The sequence below is a fragment of the Saccopteryx bilineata genome, chromosome 6, assembly GCF_036850765.1.
Source record: "Saccopteryx bilineata isolate mSacBil1 chromosome 6, mSacBil1_pri_phased_curated, whole genome shotgun sequence".
NCBI classification, from domain to species: domain Eukaryota; kingdom Metazoa; phylum Chordata; class Mammalia; order Chiroptera; family Emballonuridae; genus Saccopteryx; species Saccopteryx bilineata.
The window spans coordinates 156862800-156887709 of NC_089495.1; the positions used below are offsets into that span (position 1 = coordinate 156862800).

General features: G+C 41.4%; 2 protein-coding genes across 3 annotated transcripts in view; one reads left to right on the forward strand and one right to left on the reverse strand.

The window, feature by feature from the left end:
* Positions 1-2101: 2101 nt before the first annotated feature.
* On the forward strand, positions 2102-3741 carry LOC136308608 (prefoldin subunit 4-like). Its single transcript, XM_066236128.1, has 2 exons — positions 2102-2422; positions 3733-3741. Exons 1-2 carry the CDS (start codon positions 2102-2104, stop codon positions 3739-3741), a joined length of 330 nt encoding a protein of 109 aa, XP_066092225.1.
* Positions 3742-18129: 14388 nt separating this feature from the next.
* The window catches only part of ABCA8 (ATP binding cassette subfamily A member 8), an 82903-nt gene continuing 76122 nt past the window's right edge, over positions 18130-24910 (reverse strand). For both annotated transcript variants that reach the window (XM_066235683.1, XM_066235682.1), the window contains 5 exons: positions 22897-23016; positions 22537-22677; positions 20726-20805; positions 19110-19165; positions 18130-19013 (listed from right to left, as the gene is read on the reverse strand). In XM_066235683.1, coding sequence (XP_066091780.1) covers positions 18915-19013; positions 19110-19165; positions 20726-20805; positions 22537-22677; positions 22897-23016 — 496 coding nt within the window. In that variant the 3' untranslated portion in view covers positions 18130-18914. The remainder of the gene's footprint in view (positions 19014-19109; positions 19166-20725; positions 20806-22536; positions 22678-22896; positions 23017-24910) is intronic.

Below are 24910 nucleotides of genomic sequence, written 5' to 3' on the forward strand. Positions count from 1 at the left end.
AAAGAGGACATATTGATGGCCAATAGGCATATGAAAAAATACTCAACATCACTAATCATTAGAGAAATGCAAATAAAAACCACATTGAGATATCACCTCACACCAGTCAGAATGGCGCTCATCAACAAAACAACACAGAATAAGTGCTGACGAGGATGTGGAGAAAAGGGAACCCTCCTGCACTGCTGGTGGGAATGCAGACTGGTGCAGCCTCTGTGGAAAACAGTATGGAGATTTCTCAAAAATTAAAAATCAAACTGCCTTTTGACCCAGCTATCTCACTTTTAGGAATATACCCCAAGAACACCATAGCACTGTTTCAAAAGGAAAAATGCACCCCCATGTTTATGGCAGCTTTGTTCACAATAGCGAAGATCTGGAAACAACCCAAGTGTTCATCAGTGGACGAGTGGATTAAAAAGCTTTGGTACATATATACTATGTAATACTACTCAGCCATAAGAAATGATGACATCAGATCATTTACAATAACATGGATGGACCTTGATAACATTATACTGAGCAAAATAAGTAAATCAGAAAAAACTAAGAACTATATGATTCCATACATAGATGGGACATAAAAATGAGGCTCAGAGACATGTACAAGAGTGTGGTGGTTACGGGGTGGGGGGGGGAGGAGAGGGAGGGGATTGGGGGAGGGGAGACCCACAAAGAGAACCAGTTAGAAGGTGACGGAAGACAATTGGTCTTTGGGTGATAGGAATGCAGCATAATCAATTGTCAATATAACCTAGAGATGTTTTCTCTGAATATATGTAACCTGATTCATCAATGTCACCCCATTAAAATTAATAATAATAAAAACAAAGAAACAAAAAAACCTAGGTGGGTGTAATTCCTCACAATTTTATCAAGAAGACAAATGATAGATCCTTAGTGCAAACCAAGGAAGAGAATAGTGAAATATACCATCAAATATTTCTTTAGGTTAAAGCTGCGGGTGGCCAGTCCACTCGGGAAAAGGAAAGGCCTTCTTTCAACTTCTCTTGGCAACTGGCAGGTGGGTATACAACCCCATCAAGGTCTGACCTGGAGAGAACTCCATCTGGACTGCCTTATCCTATATGAGATAACTGACAGGCTAGACCCCTTCCCAGGTCTCTGGGTGGGCACTGGGAAGAGCTGAACTGAAAACACAAGGCTGGTGTATTCCAAAAGGACTATTTATTTAAAACGCATGGGTGCAGGTATGCCAAGATGGGCCCAAATGCTGTGTAGGCCCCAGGGGGGGTTGCAATAGGGTATTTATAGTTTAGTCAGGGGTCTTGGAAAAAAGCAGCTGATGTCACCGTCACTCCTCTATAGGTACAAAGTAATGTGTTTTTATATGTGGATTGAAGAAGCGCCACAGTTTCTCCAAATGGTTTATCTCTGGGCTCAACTGTCTAAAGGAGGCCTGTGCTAGTTCACAAGGTCCCAGGCCGGCCTGGCAGGCTCAAGCTTCAAGCAGGCCAGTTCCCCCACCCTCCTCCCACTGGTTTGCAGTGCCCCTGAAATGGGGGGGGGGGAGAGGAGGTGCTGATCCCTTAGAAGGCTGCTATCAGAAGGCAGCATCATTAGGCCTGTAGCCTGGCTTTTATAAACACTGTGATTTAAATCTCCTCTAACACTCAGGTCCCTTTTCACTGTAAGCTTTCCCTGACTTTTGCAAAGATCTACATTTCAAAATGAAGGCTGGGAAGCCATTGAGTGAGAGAATAGCAAGCCAATTAATTACAACCTCATAGGGGGGAGGAAAATGTGCTGCTTTGAGCCTGGCTAAGAAATTGGGTGAGAGGAAGTTTAGTTTTAAAGAGGGCTCTCCTTTTAAATGCCACCCTGAAACCAAACTTTATACTTTCACTGACTAGATTATTATTATTTTTAAATATATTGATATTTTAGAGAGATAAGAAGAAAGAGAGAAAAACATTAATTTGTTGTTTTACTTATTTATGCATTCATTGGTTGATCCTTTTATGTGCCATGACCAGTGATCAAATTTGCAACTTGGGCATTTTGGGAGGATGCTCTAACTGACTGACTACCTGGCCTGGACTCACTGCCAAGTATTAAAAGAGAAATAATGAGTCCTAAGATGGTGGCCACTATGAAGAAGGTAGCTACGGAAGATGTCAATGCTACTTTTGAAGATCAGCAAAAGATAAACAGGTTTGCATGGAATACAAGTAGAATCACAGAGCTGAAGGAAGAAATCGACACAAAAAAGAAACAACTCCAAAATATAGATGCTTGCAAAGACATCATGCTTGCTGATGACAACTGCTTAGTGATACCTTATCAGATTGGTGACGTTTTCATTAGCCATTCTCAAGAAGAAAGACAAGAAATGTTAGAAGAAGCAAAGAAAAATTTTCACGAAGAAATTGACACCTTAGAATCCAGAGTGGAGGCCCTGGTTGGTGGCTCAATAGATTGAGTGTTGGCCTGGCATATAGATGTCCTGGGTTTTAAGCCCTAGTCAAGGCACACAGAAGAAGCAACCATCTGCTTCTTCCCTTGACCCTTTCTCTCCCTTTTCCTCTCCTATAACACAGTTGGTTCCAACATGGCCCTGGGCACTGAGGATAGGTTGGTTGATCTCAGCCTCAGGTGCTGAAAATAGCTTGGTACTCAAGCTTTAGCTCCAGATGGAGTTGCTGGTGAATCCTGGTCAAACACATGGGGGACTCTGCCTCACTATCTCCCCTCCTTTCATCTAAAAAAAAAATCCAGAGTGGAATCAATTCAGCTTGTGTTAGCATATGTAAGGCCATTATTCGCGGCCATCATCACAGCCGCCCTGCCAATGCAGGTTCGCATTTGATTCAGATAGACAATAAGGAATTGTGGAAGGAGGGCCAGGCCCTTTTCTTTCCCGAGAAGGAAGAAACAGAATACAAGGGAAAGAAACCAGCTGGGATAACTGGGTCAGCCTGTGATAAATTATCTATATCCCATAATTACAATGCAAAACAAGAACAGCAAGATCTGTATGTTACTATGGCCAGTGATCTGGAAACTCCTTCCCCCTTGTTTACCCCACCGAAACTTTCTCTCCCCTCTTCCTGAGTCCCAGGAAACCTTAAACAAAGAAATCATGTGCCCATTGGTTAGATATTGTGAAGGTATATAACTTGTAAGAAAATCAACTTCGGGAAGCCCGTGTTTTGGAGCTGCAAATCTCATGCACTCCGCCAGCTTTAATAAATTCTACTTCCTTCATCAAGTTGTCTGGGTGTTTTTGTCCTCTTTTGATTCCTGCAATAGAATCAACAGAGTCAAAACCTGGTGGTCCATTTTCCTTTAATCCAAGCTTGCACCCAGCAGGCAAGAAAATACACAGTGGGAAATACTTCCCTTTCCGTTCAGGGCTCCCAAAGCCACTGACTCATCCGAGTTTTCCTAGAATCAAAGGCTTCCACTTCATCAGTCTTATTCACCTTTGTTCGCCATCTCCTTCTCCTCCACGAACTGGCTTCTTCTTCCCCCATTTTGGCTGCCTCATACCCTCCACATGGCCTCTCTCCTGCTATAGTATGGGCTCCTCCTCTCTACAAGAACGTGGCCACTCTCCCTAAAATGGCCTCCTAGCTCCTCCTTTTAATACCTTTTGGTGCAAAAGCCCTTCCCCAACACACATTAGTATAACCAAGCCCCTTCCCAAGCAAGAAGGGCATTTAACTGTATCACGTGAGGGCAGCGGCCATCTTTAATACTAAGAGTGAGAAAAAATAACTTATTTGCCCAATAGCAGATTTGAAAGTTCAGTTATGTGCAAAATTTGGAGCAATAGAAACCTTGAAGCTGATGAAGCTCAACATTGTATAATATTTCAAAAATTTTGTTTAATAAAGTTAAATATTGTCCAAATAATAATTTCCCTTCTTCAAATAATATGGAAAGCACAACTCTCATTAAAAAAAAAACTTCATTTGCCTGACCAGGCAGTGGCGTGGTGGATAGAGTGTTGGCCTGGGATTCTGAGGACCCAGATTTGAAACCTTGAGGTCTCTGGCTTGGGCATGGGCTCATCTGGCTTAAGCATAGACTCACCAGCTTGAATGTGGGGCTGCTGACTTGAGCATGGGATGAGAGACATAACCCCATGATTGCTGGCTTGAAGCCCAAAGGTTGCTGGCTGAAGCCCAAGGTCACTGGCTTGAGACCAAGGTCGCTGGCTTGAGCAAGGGGTCACTAGCACAGCTGGAGCCCCCTGGTCAAGGCACATATGAGAAAGCAATCAATGAACAACTAAGGTGCTGCAATCAAGAATTGATGCTTCTCATCTCTCTCCCTTCCTGTCTGTCTGTCCCTATCTGTCCCTCTCTCTTTCTCTGTCTCTCTCATTAAAAATTCCATATATTTAGTGAAAACTTGCTTATTTTCACACCTTATTTATTTTATATTTTTAAAATAAATTTTTAAAAGAAGACAGTATTCATCTATTTATCTTGCATAATGATTATATCAAATGTAGGGGTTTTAATGTCCTGTTATTAAACTTGTCATTAAGCAATCTTTAAAAGCAATCTTTAAAAAGAGGAAAAAAGAAAGAAATAACAGGTCCCAAATGGATCCTTAAGCTCTCATAACAGCAAACCAAGACTTACTTGCAGTTTCTATCTCTCCCAGGAATGTGAGCGTTAAACAATCAGACATTTCCAAATAAGCATTAGTGAGGTAATCTGCATAATAAAACCCCTGTTCTTCCTTTCTTCCCCCAAAGAAGATGACCAGGCCTGAAATAATCATTTATTTTCTTGTTCTAATAACTTCCTTGACTCATCTGCCTATTAAACCCTTCCCCTTTTATATACTTCCTTGGAGCACTTCTCTGTTTGCTAGATGGGATGCTGGCCCGTTTGTAAATCATCCAATAAAGCCAGTAAGATCTCAAGTTCACTTAGTTGAATTTATTTTTAAGCTAATACCAATAAATGTGCCATCAGTGAGAATTTAAGGAAGAAAAATACATGTGTGTGCTAAGCAGAGTTGACAATACTTTTTGATAGGTAGGTAGATGTTTGAGCTTGATTTTGAGGAAAATGTACAACCTATGTGGGGAAAAGGAAAAGGTAATCAAGTTAAAGAGAAGGCAAAGACTGTGAGAGCTGATGGTAATTCTGCATCAGCAGAATACCGGTTTGATTCCCAGTCAGGGCACCGAAAAGGCCCATTTGCTTCTCGACACCTCCCCCTCTTGCTCTCTCTCTCTCTCTCTCTCTCTCTCTATCTCTTCCCCTCCTGCAGCCATGGCTCTACTGGAGCAAGTTGGCCCCTGATGCTGAGGATGGCTGTAACAGCTGTTACAACCATATAAGAGCTGTTATATGCTGTTATATGACGCTGAGGATGATGAAATATTAAGAAATATTTTCTCTTGAGTTGACAACAAAGCTAAAGCAGAAAACAGAATTCTCATGCTAATGAGGTTTTAATCCAGATGAGGAAAGGAAATAAAATGGTCTTCAAGAAACAATTCAGGATCCCATCACATTATTGAATATATTTCTTGGAGGAATGATGTTCATGTTTTAGTTGCACCACTCAGAGAAAAAGGACAATTCTGGTCCTGAACAACCTTTAAAAAAAAGAATTAATCTAATGACTATGGTGATAGATGCCACATTTCTTCTCTCCTAACTCCATTCTTGGATCACTTGGGAGATACTTTATGAGCTTTAAAGAAAGTAAGAATTTCAAAATGTCTCTGATTCATTGAACTAAGAAGCCCAAAGAGGCTAGTTCTGCAAAAGAAAAGGGCAGTGAGAGCTTGAGTGTTGCCTAGGGCAAGGAGCTGAGATATGAGAATGGGAGCCAGAAAGTGCCATGGCTGAGGTGACAATATGGTTGCATGAGAATTGATCCTGTATAAGATTGTTTTCAATGCCACTTTTTTTTTTTTTATTCAGTGAGAGGAAGGGAGACAGAGAGACAGACTCTCACATGTACCTCAACCAGGATCTACCCAGCAAGTCCACTAGGGGCATTGTTCTGTAACTCAGCAACCAAGCTCTCAGAGCCTAAGGCAAAGCCATGCAGCCATCCTCAGCATCAGGGGCCAACTTGCTCCAGTAGAGCCATGGCTGCAGGAGGGGAAGAGACAGAGAGAGAGAGAGATAGATAGATAGAGAGAGAGAGAGAGAGAGAGAAAGAGAGAGAGAGAAAGAGAGAGAGAGCAAGAGGGGGAGGTGTAGAGAAGCAAATGGGCCTTTTCTGTGCCCTGACCGGGAATGAAATCTGGGACATCCATCCTCCGGGCTGATGCTCTACCACTGAGCCAACCAGCCAGGGCTTCTGTGCCACTTTTAATCAATATTCTTGCATTCCTTTTTTTACCTGCATGTCTTCAGAGTGTCCATTAACATTTGCTTGAGACACAAAGACAAACAAGTCACATCTTGGACCTCAGTTGGGTTACATTTGGGTTGTATAATTTTAAAGGAGTCAATGAATGAGAATTCTTACTGAAAAAATTCCTGGTGACCACATTTGGAAAACATTTAACTATCAAAGGTAGGTAGGTGGCAGTAAGTTCAGAGGATGCTATAAGAGAACTATTGGTCATAGACATTTTAAAACAAAGAGTAACAGCAAATGATAAATGTTTTCCCAATGAGAGCCAGCGAGCCTTGGTCACATGACCTTACGGCACCAATACAGACCTCCTTGTATTCCTTCTTCAGCACCTTTTAATTTTATTCTCACATTCCCTAATTGTACAACATGGCAGGCCCTATTTTCTCATTCTCAAAGTCAAACTTTCTTCAAGTTAATTCTGAAGCAAAATGGGATGATCATTGTGTTCAACTGCCCTGTTTAATCAAAAATGACATAAGTAAATTGGGATTTGCAAACTTTCATCTAGCCAATCTGGCTGGAGATGTGCATGTCCTTACCACTCCCATGTTAGTGCTGAGAAGCAAAATGTGAACAAGAGGGCCAGGCCTCTAATGTTTCCAGCCAATGTGAATTAGAGACTTTTCAACAGCTGCAGGAAGTCAACAACTTAATAAGAAACATCACAAATACTTAATTCATCCAGGGTGATCACAACATTGAATTCCCACATTAACAGAGAGATGAACAAAATGTTTTCTGACCCAAGCAACATGAATCAAAGCAGATGCTAACCTCTTCCTTGCAGAGCCAAGATTCAGGGCTCAGTGCCTAGATGAGGCTACTCTTGGTTGTGTATCAATCTGATCAGGCATCAGAGGCTAGGTAGTTCATTTATTTCTTGTAAGATGGAGGCAATATTTAACCATACATGATTTCTGAACACAATAGGGCAGCCATGGAATATTGTATCAGTGTACTTTGCTACTTTGGTCCAGGTTCTTGTCCTATGAACTACACACCATTTTGATTGTCACTCAGGAAGGCAGAGGAGTATGTAGCCACCAACTCTTGCAGGAACTCTTTAGATTTAAACACTCCTGTGCCTTTCTCCCCAGTGAGTACATTTCCACAACATAACTGTTACAAATTCCTTTCTGTAGGGTGAGAAACATGTCTTGCCTTCTTCTTTCTATCTCTATTAACTAACTCTTTTTTTTGTGGCAGAGACAAAGAGAATCAGAGAGAGGGACAGATAGGGACAGACGGACAGGAGGGAGGGAGATGAGAAACATCAATTCTTCGTTGAGATTCCTTAGTTGTTCATTGATTGATTTCTCATATGTGCCTTGGCCGGGGGGGCTATAGCAGATCGAGTGACCCCTTGCTCAAGCCAGTGACCTTGGGCTCAAGCTGGTGAGCTTTTGCTCAAACCTGATGAGCCTGCACTCAAGCTGGCAACCTCGGGGTCTCGAACCTGGGTCCTCTGCATCCCAGTCTGATGCTCTATCCACTGCGCCACCTCCTGGTCAGGCTAACTATACTCTATAGTGCATGCCCATCACTACCCTACCCGCAGCTCCTTATGCTTAGGTAGCTATGATTTATATCAGGGGTCCCCAAACTACGGCCCACGGGCTGCATGTGGCCCCCTGAGGCCATTTATCCGGCCCCCGCCACACTTCCAGAAGGAGCACTTCTTTCATTGGTGGTCAGTGAGAGGAGCATAGTTCCCATTGAAATACTGGTCAGTTTGTTGATTTAAATTTACTTGTTCTTTATTTTAAATATTGTATTTGTTCCCGTTTTGTTTTTTTACTTTAAAATAAGATATGTGCAGTGTGCATAGGGATTTGTTCATAGTTTTTTTTTATAGTCTGGCCCTCCAACAGTCTGAGGGACAGTGAACTGGCCCCTGTGTAAAAAGTTTGGGGACCCCTGATTTATATAAATGATTCTATCCCTCACCCCCAAATGTCCAAAACTACCTGAAAACCAGTGTCATGCTAGAGCAGAGGGAGCAATGAATTATAAGATAGGGGAAAACAGATGTGTAGACTACTGCTGGCTTCTTAGGGTTCTCCTTACTTCTTTGCACTTGAGACATCAGATAATGATTTGGGCCAAATTCATGCTCCAGACACTCTGAGCCTATAGGGTCTCCTCTTGCTGCTGCCTCAGCTGTGTGTGAGTTAAGGAATGCATTCAAGTCCCAAATCTCCCTTTGCTTTCAAGTTTCTTGCCAGCCTATCACGGCATAGGTTCGTAGACAGTTACACACGTGGTGAGTTTATTTTCTCGGTCTTTCTATGGCTTGCTGACTTCTAGGATCTCCCCATTAAATTTCTAGCTGCCCTGAACTGAGTTCCTTGTTTTCATCAGTAGAGCAGTGGGTCTTTGCTGCTGGCTCTAAACTAAATTTACTATTTCCTTTCACAAGTGAGGCTGCAGGTTCTGGGCCTCGCCATGTGTGGAAGGGATGGGAACCCTTCTAGGCAAGGAGGCCACCTCGTTCTCCTACATACAGTATACAGTATAGCACTGTCTCTTCTTTCTTTCTCTTTCTTTCTTTCTTTCTTTCTTTCTTTCTTTCTTTCTTTCTTTCTCTCTCTCTCTCTCTCTCTCTCTCTCTCTCTCTCCCTTTCTTTCTTTCTTTCTTTCTTTCTTTCTTTCTTTCTTTCTTTCTTTCTTTCTTTCTTTCTTTCTTTCTTTCTTTCTTTTTTTTTGAGAGAGAGAGGGACAGGCAAGGACAGACAGACAGACCGGAGAGAGCAACAGACAGGAAGAGAGAGAGAGAGATGAAAAGCAACAGCTTGTTGTTGCGGCACTTCAGTTGTTCATCGATTGCTTTCTCATATGTGTCTTGACCGGGGACTTCAGCTGAGCCAGTGACCCCACACTCAAGTTGGTGAGCCTGTGCTCCAGCCGGATGAGCCTGCGCTCAAGCCGGTGGCCTCAAGGTTTTGAACGTGGGTCCTCTGCATCCCAGGCCAACGCTCTATGCACTGTGCCACTGCCTGGTCAGGCCAGTAGCACTTTTTCAAGAGGGAAATCTTCACAGTTTGTTGTGTTCTTTTGTTCATTTTTAGTTCCTTGGAATGGCTATCTAGAACAATTCTGTCCAGGTTTATACTTGTTTTCTATGAAAGAGAATTGTCTGATCACCCCATGTTGCTTTTTACTGAAAATAGTCTTACAATTGCTGTGTGCTCAGTGAACGGTAAATTTTTATGTCAGTTTTTCTCATATACCAGTGTTATGACTTTTATAGAAAAAATATGTTTTTCTCAACAGCATGTCACCACTATGGAGTTATTTTCCTACTGCCTTCAAGGACTATTTTTTATTTCCCATTGGTTTTGTGGAATGTTCCAGACTGATACATCTCTTTCCCAGAGGTCTTTTGCAGCTGCAGTATTTTCAAGTTTTTTTTTTAATCTGACTAGCCAGATTAGATATATTCCTTTGAGAAACAGATGCAGTCATTTTTAATGATAAAACATTATTCAGTTCTCTTTTAAAACCATTTGCAGAAAAGGAGCATCATTTTACATGTGCCTCATTTTTTATTCATCCCTTTCCTCCTCTCACTATGGTATTGTTTTGGTTTTTCTGTATTTTTTTAAATCCTTGTTCTAATACCACCAGGCTATTTTTATTGTTAGCTCTCTCAATTCCATTAATAAATATAAATGAAATGAATGACTAATAACAAACAAGGAAATTATATTCAATAATTCAATTATTAAGAAAAACATCTCATACATTTAAGCTAAAGGTACATTCATCACATGGGGCAGCTAAAATCTATTAAATAATCCACATTAAGTATCCTTTCTGCATCAGAGATTTAACTGAAAAGGAATAAGTCTTTCAACCCATGTTTCTCACTTTTTAAAAAATCCAAGTTCTCTCTCAATGAATAAAATACTTTCACATGTTTTTGATGTTAGGTGAAATGTAGAACAAACACATTATAATGATCTTGTTTAATGTGATGATATCTCAGTGTATCAGTTTAATATCTTTGAACCCCAATGGAAGAGAAGCTAGAATTCTAATATCCTCCATTAGAAGACTCCCCAACTTTATTTTAATTTACAAATGTAATTAGATGGTTCAAGAGAATTTTTTTTTTTTACCTAGGTTGACTTGGTAGCATCCAACTCCTAAATGCAGCATGGATACACTGGGAAGCATAGAGAACACGCCCATTCTGTGACATTACTATTGACTCTACAGTTAACCCATTACTGCAGCCAAAAGGTTAGGAACCACTATTAGATGAAGCCCTTATAAAATCCTTGCCCAGGGGCTTTAGGGGCTTACAATTAAGCAGCATAGCTTAATAAAAATAAAAACAAAAGCCATATTGTTTTTGAAGTCCTGTTAAGCCAACGGAACTTGAATGGTGGTTTTAAATTGGTCTTGAATTGGGCTATTTATCCCAATTGCTTTTTCTCAGTAGTCTTAAAGTTTCCAGTAGCTCAACAGAGCTTCCCTGGTACCTTTCCTTCAAACTTCTCAGCCAGCAGTGGTGGGATTCAAATAATTTAACAACCAGTTCTCTGCTGTAATGACCATTTTAATTATAAAAAAATGATATACTGAAAGGTATATGCATTTAACACTTAAGTAACAACAATAAAAGAGGTACATAAAACTAGATTATAAGAAAGAGTTATAAAATATTAATGAAAAAACATTAATGTAACATACATTTTCTTCATTCTACTGATAGTAAATGAAAATTTCTAGGTTGAATTAGTAAATGGCATAGGCTATGCAGATTAAATATGATTGAATAATGTGTATGGCAAACCAGCGTGTCACAGGAAAGTTGTGAGCATTCTTCCACAGCTTCCGAAATGGGCAATAAGATAACCCTTGAAATCTATATTTCAGTTGGTTTATTGTGTCCTAGCTTCCTATTGGTTTCACTGTTCGGGGAACATCAGCACATTCATAATACCTTGGAAAAATTTTGGGCGTAACACAAAACTGAAACAAATGACAGCTCATCACCCCTGGATGTTTGACACTTTTTCTCTTTATGATATGTTTGTTTACTGAAGTAACAAATGTGAGGGAATTAAAAGGTAGTATTTCATCAAAGGTATAGTGAGTTTATAAAATGAATAAATAAATATTACAAGTATAGTTCCATCAAATTTTCTTTACTTATGAATGGAATGAACATTACTATGGGTGCTTAGAACATGGTGTTCTGCAGATGAATGTTAAAAAAAAAAAAAGGAATATAAATTTGTGATTTCCACAGTGGGTGGCTGCCCAGGTACCCAGCTTAGAGATAATCCTGATTACAAGTGCCATTTTAACAACCTGTTCACCAAACTCAACAAAAAATTAGGTATAGGTTCTGCTGAACCAGTGCAAACTGGCTGAATCCCACCACTGCTTCTCAGACATTCATCGTTCTAGAGTTCTGGCAAGTTTTTATGACCTAATGGCCGCAGAGCATCTCCCTTCCTCTCCAGCTCGGGGTCCCTCAACACCAGCCCTCTCTTCCCAGAGCTCATTTCCTCTTGCTCTGTGTTCCTTGACAAGATCTTTTTCCTGCCCTGCTGGGATTTTTTTTTAAAGAAGCCAGGCTCTTCAACTTTCTGAACCACAGAACACAATTGCTTCATAACTCCTCATTTTTTGAGTGGGTATGCAGCACAGAATCTCAGAAATGTGTGGTCAGACAGAAATAGTGATCTCCCTACCACTGTTTTGAAGCATCTCTGCTGTTCACAATCCCTCTCAGAGGAAACAAAGGAAGTGACTATTTGTGGCAGAGCCCACAGGGTTTACCACAAGCACAACCTGAATGTGTCATTGCTAGTTGCAACTCAATGGCCTGCAGCTGTGGTCTGGATTTTGCAAAAGGTCTATTAAAATATATTGAATGGCCACAGATCGTGGACATGTGATCATGGACATGTGCCCTGCACAAAAAATGGTCAAAGGGCACAGGTCTGAAAAAGGTGGCTCTGGGAACATTTTTAGTCTCCCCTTCCAAATAACTTTCAATTTTTCAAGCAGTAAAAATAATTATCTTACCGTTTATTGGTCTTGTATTCTCCGCATTGGAATGGGAACTGGATCAGCCAGTTTATGACTCCTTACCGTTTCACCTGATTTTTATTCTTCTCCTTGATGATGTGCCCAATTCCTACTCATCCTTTAGGACCGAAGTTTAGGGAAACCTATCCTGGAAATTTTCTTTGCTTTAAACTTTATATTCCCTCCCAGGAAGAGTCAGTTACCCAGTTCTGCAACCATTTTGGTTTTATGGAATGGTTTGCATTGCATTCATCACATTCTATTTTCATTCTCTATACACTGAAATGATCATGGGGCTTTGGAAACAGACAGACTTGCATTCAAATTCCAGATTTTCCAACTGTGGGATCACAGGTGAGTTACTCAAACTCTAAAACTCAGTTTCCTCACCAGTTAAGTGGGAACTTACAAGATAGTAATCTAAATGCCAGGTAAATAGAAAATGCTCAATTAATATGAGTCCTCTGCTCTCTCCTTCCTAATAGCATCTTATTTATTGTGATATTTCTATAACTGTGTCAGTATTTGGCACATAAATGGTTAAGAAGTATATAGTTATTGAGGAAATACATAAGATCTCTCTCTGAGGTAGATTATACATCATGTATTTTTCATCTTGAAATAAAGCAAACTACCCATCCCAAGTTTGATCTATTTTCCTAATCACTGAGTTTGTATTTTCCATTTTTAGTTCAATTTTCAAGATCTCTTTGGATCTTAGAAGCTTCCAGGTTGTAACTAGAAGAGTAAGTCACTGTTGCTCAAATTTCAGTGACCTTTGGTCAAACAATATTCAGGTTGAGTTTGCTTGTGTGCTTTATTTTAAAGAATAACTTGTCTCAAATAATCCCTAGATCCCCAACATCTTCTTTGGTTTTTGGTTGGAGATAGTACTTAAGCTCATGGCTTAAGCCATTTTGGGGGTTTTCAGTTTTCCTGGGTATCTCCCTTGTATACATGTTATCAAACTTCAGTTTGTGTTTCTCTTGTTAATTTTTCTATTACAGGATTGGGGGTCTTAGACAAGAACCTAGCAAGGTAGAGGTGAAATTATTTTTCCTCCCTTGCACTTCAAAAAGTAATTGTCTAACAGAGAAAAAACATTAGTGACAGATGATTATACTGCATAGCAATAAGTATTAGAACTGAGAGAAGAAGGAGTTGTATTTAGGTAGTTGGTTAATTCAGTAATTATTTGATGGTTGCCTATTGTGGGACAAGTACTGGTCCAGTCCAAAGGAAAACAATGGTAAATGAGACAGATACGATCCCAGCACTTATGAAGGTTATCTTTAACTGAGGGTGAAGGGGGGGGGGAGACAGTTCATTCACAAATAAATAACGTAGAAAATTTAAGAAGAATATTGCAAAGCAAATAGTGAGAGTGATTGGGCACAACTTTAGATTTGGTGGTCAGAGTGATATTTTTGAAAAAGACACAACTGAGTTGAGTGAGACATGAAAGGTAATGAGGAGCCAGGTGTGTGGATGTCCGAGAGAAGAAGGTTTTTGGCAGAAGGAAAAGCAGAGGCAAGGTCCTGTGGGAGGAACAATCTTGATGTTTTTTAAGGAAGAGATAAGAGGTCCATGTGGCTGGAGTCTCAGAGAGGTGGACAGAGACTACATCATAGAAGGATCTGTAAACTTGAATAGGAAGTTTGAATTTTATTTTAGTGCAATGGTGGATTTTAAAAGGGATGTGGTGATGTAACCACAGAACCAGCTCAATATAGACCTATGCTGTTTAGCAAGATACTGAGATGCTTTTCAGAGACAACAGACAGAAACCACAAGTCACGCAGTGAAGAGTGAGCACAGTAGAGAACTTTTATCTCCAGCTGTACCTGGAACCAAAGTCTTGTACTGTGCTGCCATCCCCAAACACAAGGAACCCAAGGACAGAAACACAGCTGGAACTTAACACCGACACACTTTCAGAAGCAAAGGGTCTGTTGTCCAGGGAGATCCAGGGCTGATGCCTTTTACCATAAATGGCCAAGTTCCAAGGTCCTCCAATTCAAATTTGTCCCACCAGCACTTTCATGCTGCCCCTAATCCCTTTAATGGAATTGAGGAACCACTTTTTTCCACCATCTCAGTTGACACCTTCTTGACCAACAAACCTCTCCTTACTACAAACTCTGATGTTTTGAGTTTTGGCCTTTCAAAGTGTTGGGCACACAAACTTGAGTTCCCTAACAGTGACATGATTTGTGGGTATCCTGGCCAGGGGATGTACGAGAAGCAACCAATGAGTGTATAACTAAATGGAACAACTAAGTGGAAAAATGAGCTGATGCTTCTCTTTCTCTCTCTCTCTCTCTCTCTCTCTCTCTCTCTCTTTTCCTGCCTCTCTCTCTGTCTGTCTCTCTCAAATCAATAGAAAAATTAAAATGCTGCGGTCTTCTCTCTTTCATTTCAGGACCACCTCAACCAGCCCAGGGGGCCGGACTTCAAATAAGCAAGACAACGAGAATCATGAGCATGTCTTACGCTTTGATCTCACGAGTCCCTGATGGCAGCAGAGTGGCTTCCACCTGCTTAGAGCCTGGATACACGTGACCTCTCAATCCCCAAGACTTACTCAGGTGCCCAAAGGTTCAGATCTCAACATCAGAATCTTTAGCTAGCTCAAGCCTCATGTATTTTTTTCCTCGAATTTCAGGAGAAGGATGAAAATATACATTTTAAATTACCAGAAAAAAAGTAAGGACATTCTGGAATTAGTAAAAAGACTATCAGTGCTCCCCCCCTGCCCCCTTCCCCAGCCCTTTCCAAATGTTGCTATTTCCTCTGTATTAGGTCGTGGCAATGATTTCGTCTCTCCCCTCAACCCTTTCCTAGCTGTGGATGGTGGCCTTCTGGTCTTCTCGTCTGAAGTAGACAAAGGATGTTCCTTGAGACATTCAGCGCCCACCATCATGAAGATATTTCATGTCTTCCCTGTTCCCTTTCACATCTCTTGTTCAACATGATATGTTTACTTGGCTTCTCTGGGATCTCAGAAGACTGTACATCTTTATTTTATACTTAAAATTTTTTCCTCTTAATTGTGGGAAAAATGCTCCCCCATTAGTTTTAATTCCACAAAAGTCTTGGAAATTTTGAAAGTGTCATAGATTTAGAAAGAAGGAGAGGAAACAGACATGTGAGCAGAAAAAGAATCAGAAGCACAAAAACTGGATAGGGAGACAGAAGCGATGTTTCCTGGACATCGTACATCTGGTTGAACAATAAAGAAGCTGTCCATGAGCCCTGGCCAGTTGGCTCAGTGGTAGAGCGTCGGCCTGGCGTGCAGAAGTCCTGGGTTCGATTCCCGGCCAGGGCACACAGGAGAAGCGCCCATCTGCTTTTCCACCCCTCCCCTTCTCCTTCCTCTCTGTCTCTCTCTTCCCCTCCCGCAGCCAAGGCTCCATTGGAGCAAAGATGGCCCGGGCGCTGGGGATGGCTCCTTGGCCTCTGCCCAAGGCACTAGAGTGGCTCTGGTCACAACAGAGCGATGCCCCGGAGGGGCAGAGCATCGCCCCCTGGTGGGCGTGCCGGGTGGATCCCGGTCGGGCACATGCGGGAGTCTGTCTGTCTCTCCCCGTTTCTAGCTTCAGAAAAAAAAAAAAAAAAAGAAAAAAAAAGAAGCTGTTCACGAACCAGGAGTATTGCTCCCACCATGCTAACTAGTTTACTTTAATTGGATGTTTCCTTGAATACAATTTTGTCTGGACTCTACCCAGCCAGAGAAAAGGCAAAACAAAGAAGGTTAAAAGAATATTATAGAATATAAGTGATAGGAAGATCAAAAAATAAAAGGATGGATAGAGTAAGACTGCCCATAAGGAGCAGAAGGAATGGGCTTTTGCACAGCAATACGTTGCTTGTTTTCTGTGCTTTATAAATAGAAGTGCTTGTGACACGTTGAGGGTAAAACCTGCAGTTAATCTGCACTTTTGGCTCTAGGTTTTCTCATTGGCCCTAGACATGTCAGCACTTGCCATCTGCTCATCAAACATGTCAAAGGCCATGATCCCCTGGGTAGTAGTACGAGATGTGTGATAATAGATTTTCTTCATAGATGAAGGGGACCAAAAGTTTTGCTTTTTGAGATACTGATTGTAAACTGTTTATTAAAGAAACAGAAAACTCAGAGAGAAACTTTGACCCTCCATCCTTTCCTGCCCAAGAAATCCAGATAGAAAAATTCTGCTTCAGGAAGAAAGTCTTTACATGTTTGCCTTAGTCTAATTTGAAGTAAGTGTGGTAAATAGGAGGGCTTCAGGCAGGGGCCTGACAGCTAGATACAGCATGCCCCATTGTTTCTGAGTTGCCTAGCAAGAATTTGCCTTCCAGGAGCATTCTGATTGATCTTTAACTGCCTGTAAATCCCCCATCCTCACTTCTGAAATCTAATAATCCATTCTCCCAGTTTTCTCCTTTGTCCAAAATGACATGTATACTCAATGTTGCCTTGCTGTCTTTCAAATTTTCTTGCTTACGTGAATTCTCCCTGTGCGTGTATTAAGATTTGATCTTCTCCTGTTTATTTGTCTCTGTTAAGCTGTTTCTGCCTGGCTAGAAGGATTTAGAAGGTAGGAGAAAGTATTAATTTTTTTTAGCCCTCACACAGATACATCATTTGAAGCCAACACCAAATTTTAGTCCCACATGAAGCCACATGAAGAAGTGGGCACCTGTTCCTTGCCTGAGAGAAGGACATGCCTTAAGCTCAGGTTTGACACAGTTGTCAGATTTTTCCCAAAGACCTGGTTGTCCAGGATGCCAAGGCTGGTTCCAACCAGAGGTTGAATCAGAGGCCGCTCGAGTGCTAAAACTGCTTGTCTCAAGATATCTCTCACTGACCAGTCAAATAGCTTCAAGTAAGTAAGTAAATAAAAAAAAACTTAGTTTATTTCATTTCTTTGGGTTGCAATGTGAAGTCCAGCATTACAATGAGTTTGTTCAGGGTACTATCTACAGATGCCTCCTCTGGGTGTTGGGGAGTGGGGTGATGTGTCCTTTGGAAGCGAGGGGATAGGAACAAGAAGGAAGGCCAGGACATACAGAGTCTCTTGGAGTTTTTGGGCACTGGGAACAGCCAGGCAACAGCTTGGTGCTTGTCGTTGCCGTTGCCACTTCTGGTTTCACAGTAACTCTCTGCGGTGGGTACCGAGACCTCCGTTTCACAGGTGAGGAGGCAAGGTCTTCAGGGAGAGTACATGGTGGATCCAAGGCTGACCCGAGGCCACGCCCCAAATCTCTGCCACGCAGCAGCATTCGCTGAGGGTGGAGACCGAGCTTCATTCATCTTTTTCTTCCTAGTGCAAGATGCATAGACCAACCTCACCAGAGCCTAGGAAGGCCGGGGAGGGATGCTCCCCAGAGCAGCATTTTCTGGGATGCTAAGAGTTTTCTCAAAGGGAAGAAAGGATATGCAAAGCTCTGGTAAGAAAGCTCAGATAATTTTCTCCACCACTCGGAAAATCTTATATTTTATGCATGGTAGTCACACCTGGTAGCTTTAGAAGATTTTTCTAGGAAACATGTCTGTGTGCCACCACTTTTTACTTCCCTGTTCATGGTGTGGTGTCTTCTTCCTTTCCATTTTGGTAGCATATTAAGGTAGCAAACTCACTCCTATATTAGAAATTATTTTCAATGAGATTGCAATTAATTTGTAAATTAGACACCAATGAGTGGAGAAAAAAACACATGAAACAGAAAACATTTCAAAATCACATATATGAAATTTATTTTATATTTTCCACCAACTTGATTATTTGACCTGTGAAGACATTTATCAACTTTCTGAGATGATGTGGCAGATACCCATACAAGATTAGTTACAATACAAGTGGCTTTGGCAAAGATTTAAAAATACAATGGAAATAGGACTCCATTGGTTTATAGAGATAAAAAAAGTATAATAAATTTCTAAGTTTTCTAGACTATGTCTGTATAATTGATAGTGTTACCAGTGGATAGGTTATAAAACATATTGATGTCAGACATTATGGCCAATGATGTAATATTTTTAGCCATTATAAAAAACATTAAAATCTATTCCATTAAGTATGATACTTTTTTGACAGTATGTCACTTGAATTATTACTAAAATATCAGCTTTACAAAGAATCAAACTTGCTGAAGAGTCCATAAATGGATTTCTGAGTCTAGGTTAAAAAAAGGGTTTTAAGTTTTAATAAAAAAATTAAAATTTGTACATCATATTAAGAACCTGAAACAATCTTACAAAAGTACATTCATTTATTCAGCATTTGACAGAAAGTTGGGCCCAAGGTGATCTGCAGAGACACGAAGGCTGGGTCTGGGAGGTGGCTCTGTCCCCGTTGTCACTGCAGTCACCCAGCCCTCACTCCTCCTCTCCACCACACCAAAAGCCAGGTTAGTGCTCACAATATCGTCTCTAAAAATAAATGCGGACACTATAAAAAGAAATATCTTTAAACACAACTACGGGTTTGGACAGCAGTAGAGGGGTAGCTAGGGCTTCAAAGTTCTTCCTGTGGGAGGAGCTTCCACTTCATGGAGGAGTGAATCTCCTCATCAAAGTTCTCCAGCTCCTGCTCCTTGGAGAGCTCCAGGAAAACCTGTGAAGGGAGAAGAAACCAAGGAGTGAAGAGTGTGGGTACTTATCGCCCATTTATGTCCCATGGGTGATGGAAAAATCACTAAGACAGACCTACCTGCTCCAGGGTGGACTGTGAGAGGCTGTACTCCTCCAGGTCAAAGCTCTGTTTAACTGCACAAGGATGGAGATACATTAGGGCTTTATATGTTTTTATATCCAGATAGTCTTAGAATCAGAATGGAGTACAAATAACAATGTTTAAAAGTGATTATTTATACTATTTAAATTTTTATTTATTGATTTTAGGGAGAGAGAAAAGGAAAGAGAGAAATATTGATTTGTTGTTCCATTTACTTATGCACTGATTCTTTCTCGTATGTGCCCTAAGGATTGAACCTACAACCTTGGTGCATCGGGATAATGCTCTAACCTACTAAGCTACCCAGCCAGGGCCACAAATAACAAGTTTTAAAAATATTAAACAAAAAGGTTAAGATGATAACCATTGACAGTTGAACTACAGCATTAAGCTAGAAGAACACCAATACATTCATGCAGGTTTGGGGGAAATGTGCAGGTGTTAAGCTCGTTCATTGCCCAGTTTTTGAGATCTCTATTGAAGGGAGGAAACAGTCTGAGAGGACTTTCTTCCCTTCAGATGAGTCAGTGTTTCTGCACATTCAGCAGAGGAAGAAGTGGAAGGCAGACACATTTTGAAAAGGGTTGCATCAGAAGATGACAGAGAAAGATGTCTGATTTTCTAGGGAGCAGGTAATCCTCATGGGGTTCTTTCCACCAATGCAGTTAGACCCAAGGCAAGTTAAAAACCCTCTCCTTGACTAAAAGGGATTGGTAGGGAAGGGTAGTTAGAGCCCTGATAAGAGCCCAGCAGACTGAAAATATGTCGCCAAAAGTACCAGGTGAGTGAGCACTGGCCACAGGGCCAATGTGGGGAGTGCTCCGATGCCGGGGTTCTCTCTCACTCAGAGAATGGAAAGGTAGCACCACTGGACCACAAATGCCATCAACAAGAGTAAGAAGAGTCTTCTAGAACTAGGAGACTTGAATCTCTTCCTCAGGAAGGTAACAAGCCAGCAGAGATATCACTGAGCAGCGACCATAAAAGATTATAGGAGGGAGATCTGGCCAGTACAGAGCAGAGTAGCAGGGTCAGCGGGTGGCAAGGACAACATGAGCCTGGTGATGACAGACACAGTGTGGTCAGTTTTAAAGTGCAGCCGACACAAGAGGATAGTCTTAATGACCAGACAAGAGGTAACTGTCTTAATATAGAGCCTAAGGCAAAAAATAATAATATGAAAGTCCACGTAAAATTAATTTTAAATATGTAAGCATCAATATTCCAAAAGAAAGATTCCTATCAATGCATGTACAACTGAGTTTTGACTTAGGTTGTATCTATCTATCTATATCTATCTATTATCTATCTATCTATCTATCTATCTATCTATCTATCTATCTATCTAATCTATCTATCTACACAAAAAGACAGGAAAGCCCCACAAAGCAAGAGTAAAAATCACTCTCATTACCCCATCCCCACAAATGCATGTAGAATTCCTCCACTTCCTTAATACTGTGCTCTGAAAATTCAATGTGAGATTTTAACTTTTGAATTAAACAACATATCACAGTTCATTTTTGTCTTGAAGATGGATGATGTGACATGATCTGTTTTCAGGCTGTTATGGCAAAGTTTATCAGTCTTACCCCTCTCTAACTTGAAGAAAGCCTGGGACAAAGGCCGCACGTCTTCCACCGGCAACTTATAGACCATCAGATATGAATACCTGGGAGGAGAGGGGAGGAGAGGGAGGCTGATATCACCTGTGGCAGGTGTAAACTGACTCAGACATCTCTCTGGTCTGTATTTCTGTAAGTGTGGTTTGGTGCAGGTGAAATGCATGGTGTGAATCCATAGTAATTAAAAGGAGGCAGTTCCCAAGGAGAAGTAGGAATGGGAGTCAGACTCAAGACAGTTTAGTGGCCTTGGCTCCTTGGATGGCAATGAGCAGACACAGTGCAAAGGAAACTTCCAGATTTGCCAGAGTCACCTTCCACTTTCATTCCTTTATTTATTTATTTATTTTTAAGTAAGAGAAGGGGAGATAGAGAGACAGACTCCCGCATGCTCCTTGACCAGGATCCACCCAGCATACCCCATCTGGGGCCTACATTGGGATCAATTGAACTATTTTTAGCTCCTTAGACTGACATGCTCAGACCAATCAAGCTATCTTCAGCACCCAGGGCTGATGCTTGAACAAATCAAGCCACTGGCTCAGGGAGGGGAGAAGGGAGAGAAGGAGGAGAAGGAGGAGGAGAAAAGCAGATGGTCACTTCTTTTGTGTGCTATGACCAGGAATCAAATCTGGGATGTCCATATACCAGGCCGATGCTCTATCCACTGAGCAAACTGGCCAGGGCTTCCATCTAAGCTCAACACTCACTCCTTGGCTTCATCCTCCAACCAGGCCGTGACACCAAGTCGTTCCTTCAAGTTTTTCAACTCGGATGGAAATCTAAGTCTGTTTTTCAGAAAATCTGTAATCTCCCACCTTCCCCCCCTCCTACTCACACTGCTTTCCTAATACAGGATAACATAATTGAGTCTGATTAAGAAACTAGAAATCTCTAGTAATTCAAGCACCAAATAATAATGTCCAGCAACAATTTTTAAAAATAATTTGTTTCTCAGATAAATTTGTCTTTTTGTCATTTGAAAATCAGAAAGATTTAGATTTCATTCACAAGATACTATTTTATATATCTTTGGAACAATCATTCTCATCCATTTTGCTCATTCCCTGTACTTCCGTGACAAATTTTTGTTTAGTCCTGGGCTGCACGCCAGGTTGCAGCTTTGATTTTTTATCTGTACTCTGCTGTAGAAATACATTTTCTGACCTTGTTGTTATGACTGATTTCTCTTCACTGTCTTCTTCCCTACCTTCTAAATCATCTTTCTTCTGCAGTAAATTGTAGGTGTTAAAAGTGACCCTAAAATTAATCTTTGATTTTTTTAGTGTATTACTTTTATGAGGATTGTTCCATTATCATATATAAAATTGGAAATATTAATAGGTTTAAAATAAAATAATCAGTTTTACATCCCAGTTTTGCCACTTATTAGGTATCATGTGATATAACCTAGTTACCAGTTTTCTATTCATAAGTATAATAGTTCATTTATCAAGACCCTTGTAAAGGCCAGACTCTCATAATGCCTTTCTGAAATCATCGCATTTTTCACTGGAACACCAAAACCTATTCCAGAAAGTCTCGGTGGGTGAGGATTAAATAAGACAACCCAAGACCAGGACAGTGCCTGGCACATAGTAGAACCACAACACACAACATAAACTTTCCATCAGCTCTTCTTTCATTTACTTTCTGCAGTATCCAGCAAATTAATTTTTTTAAGTTTCCTTTTGGGCCAAATGTGGAGTTGAATGATGACAAATAACCCACAAGGAGAAGCTGACATTTGACACCAGATCAAAGCCAGCCACCATCTTTACCTTTCCTGCCGAGCAGCCTGGGGGAACAGCCTCAGGATCTCAGTGTGAAGAGGCTCCACCTGCCTGGGAGTCTTCACCTTCATCTCCAGCAGGTAATCTTTGCCAAATTTGCTCTTCAGTTGCTGGATGGGACCGATACATCTGGAAGGAAGAAGAGGGGAAGGAGAAGGAGGAGGTCATAACAGACATGGAATGCAATGTTTGAGACTCATGATTTACTGCTAGGGTTGTCTGGGGCTTCACTGTTAGACCTTGTGAGGTGGGTCCAGTTCTTCACTGTGACCTCTCTGCCCACAGACAAACTCTTCCATCATGCACCTGGGGGTCAAGTGAGGTGGGCTTGGGTGGACGGACACTCACTTCAGCTTTCCAGACACCATGATGGCCACACGGTCACATACAGCCTCAGCCTCAGCCATATAATGGGTGGTCAGAAGAGCACCCCTTTCCATGTCCTTAAAGGTAGCCCGGATCGCCTGCCTAAAATGTCAGAGAATATGTGCAATTAAGGAAGTCTTCTATTAATCAGATGGAAAAAGAAGAGAATTTTTTAACTGGCAAGAATGTAAGTAATTAGCAAAAAAAGAGATTAAACAAGGGCAGGGGGGATGAGGAAGGGCCGGCCAGGTGAGAGCTGCTACCCTGGAGGTAGGCTCCGGAAGAGCAGCGCTCACTGAATCCAGCATGTATTAGAAGGCTGGACCAAAGGAGAAATGCTGTCATGACCGGGTAGGAAGAAAATGAATGCACAAGCAACATACCACACCCTCCCTCTGCCCCCACCTTCTCATCCTAATGAGAATTATTATTCTCATGAGAAGAACAGGACACTGGGTGATTGCATCATGTTGTATCCCAGGCATGCACCGTAGCTACCTAAAAGATCAATGGAGCAATCCCAATACTCAGAGTGAGTAGGTGTGGGCCCTGACAGTGATTCTTTTCCCTTTAATGAGAAATGATTAGGAAGCACTGTCAAGAAAAGTTTGTTTTTCTGCAAAGTATTGGTTATACTAATGACATTGAGTTTTTTTTCCCTCCTATATTAAGAAAGAGTTTAAGGCAGTGGTGGGATTCAAATAATTTAACAACCAGTTCTCTGTCCTAATGACCATTTAAGTATAAAAAAACGACATACTGAAAGGTAGTTTATTATTTTATGCATTTAATACTTAAATAAGAACAATAAAAGAGGTACACAAAACTAGATTATAAGAAAGAGTTTTAAAATATTAATGAAAAAATACTAAATAATACCTGACAAAAAACAATACAAGTTGTCATTCACTGGTTGTTCGGCACTTTTTCTCTTTACGTTATATGTTTGTATACTGAAGTAACAAATGCGAGGGAATTAAAATGTAGTATTTCATTAAAGGTATAATGAGTTTTATAAAATAAATAAATAAATACATAAATATTACAAGCATAGTTCCATCAAATTTTTTTCACCCATGGATGGAATGAACATTATTACTATGGGCACTTATGAACATTAAAAAGGAGGAAGGATGGCCCTGGCCGGTTGGCTCAGCGGTGGAGCGTCGGCCTTGCGTGCAGGGGACCCGGGTTCGATTCCCAGCCAGGGCACATAGGAGAGGCGCCCATTTGCTTCTCCACCCCCCCCTCCTTCCTCTCTGTCTCTCTCTTCCCCTCCCGCAGCCAAGGCTCCATTGGGGCAAAGATGGCCCGGGCGCTGGGGATGGCTCCTTGGCCTCTGCCCCAGGCGCTAGAGTGGCTCTGGTTGCAGCAGAGCGACGCCCCGGAAGGGCAGAGCATCGCCCCCTGGTGGGCAGAGCGTCGCCCCTGGTGGGCGTGCCGGGTGGATCCCGGTCGGGCGCATGCGGGAGTCTGTCTGACTGTCTCTCCCCGTTTCCAGCTTCACAAAAAAAAAAAAAAAAAAAAAAAAGAAGGAAGGAGCTTTAGTTGGCTGGCTCAGTGGTAGAACATCAGCCTGTCATGTGGAAGTCCTGGGTTTGATTCCCAGTCAGTGCACAGAGGAGAAGTGCTCATTTCCACCTTCTCCTTTTCCTTTTTCTGCAGCCAAGGCTTCATTGGAGCACAGTTGGCCTGGACGCTGAAGATGGCTCCATGGCCTCTGACTGAGACACTAGAATGGCTCTGGTTGCAATGGAGCAATGCCCCAGATGGGCAGAGCATCGCCCCCTAGTGGGCTTGCCAGGTGGATTCCATTTGGGTACATGCAGAAGTCTGTCTCTCTGCCATCTCGCTTCTCACTTCAGAAAAATTAAAAGAAAAAAAGTAAGGAATAAAAAAGACTAAGGAATGTAAATTTGTGATGCCCACATTGGGAGGCTGCCCAGGTGCCCACCTTAGAGAGAACCCTGATTACAAAAAATTAGGTATTGGTTCA

Bases quoted from the DNA above. Each gene is read 5' to 3' on its own strand.
- LOC136308608 (XM_066236128.1), top strand. From the start codon at position 2,102: ATGGTGGCCACTATGAAGAAGGTAGCTACGGAAGATGTCAATGCTACT.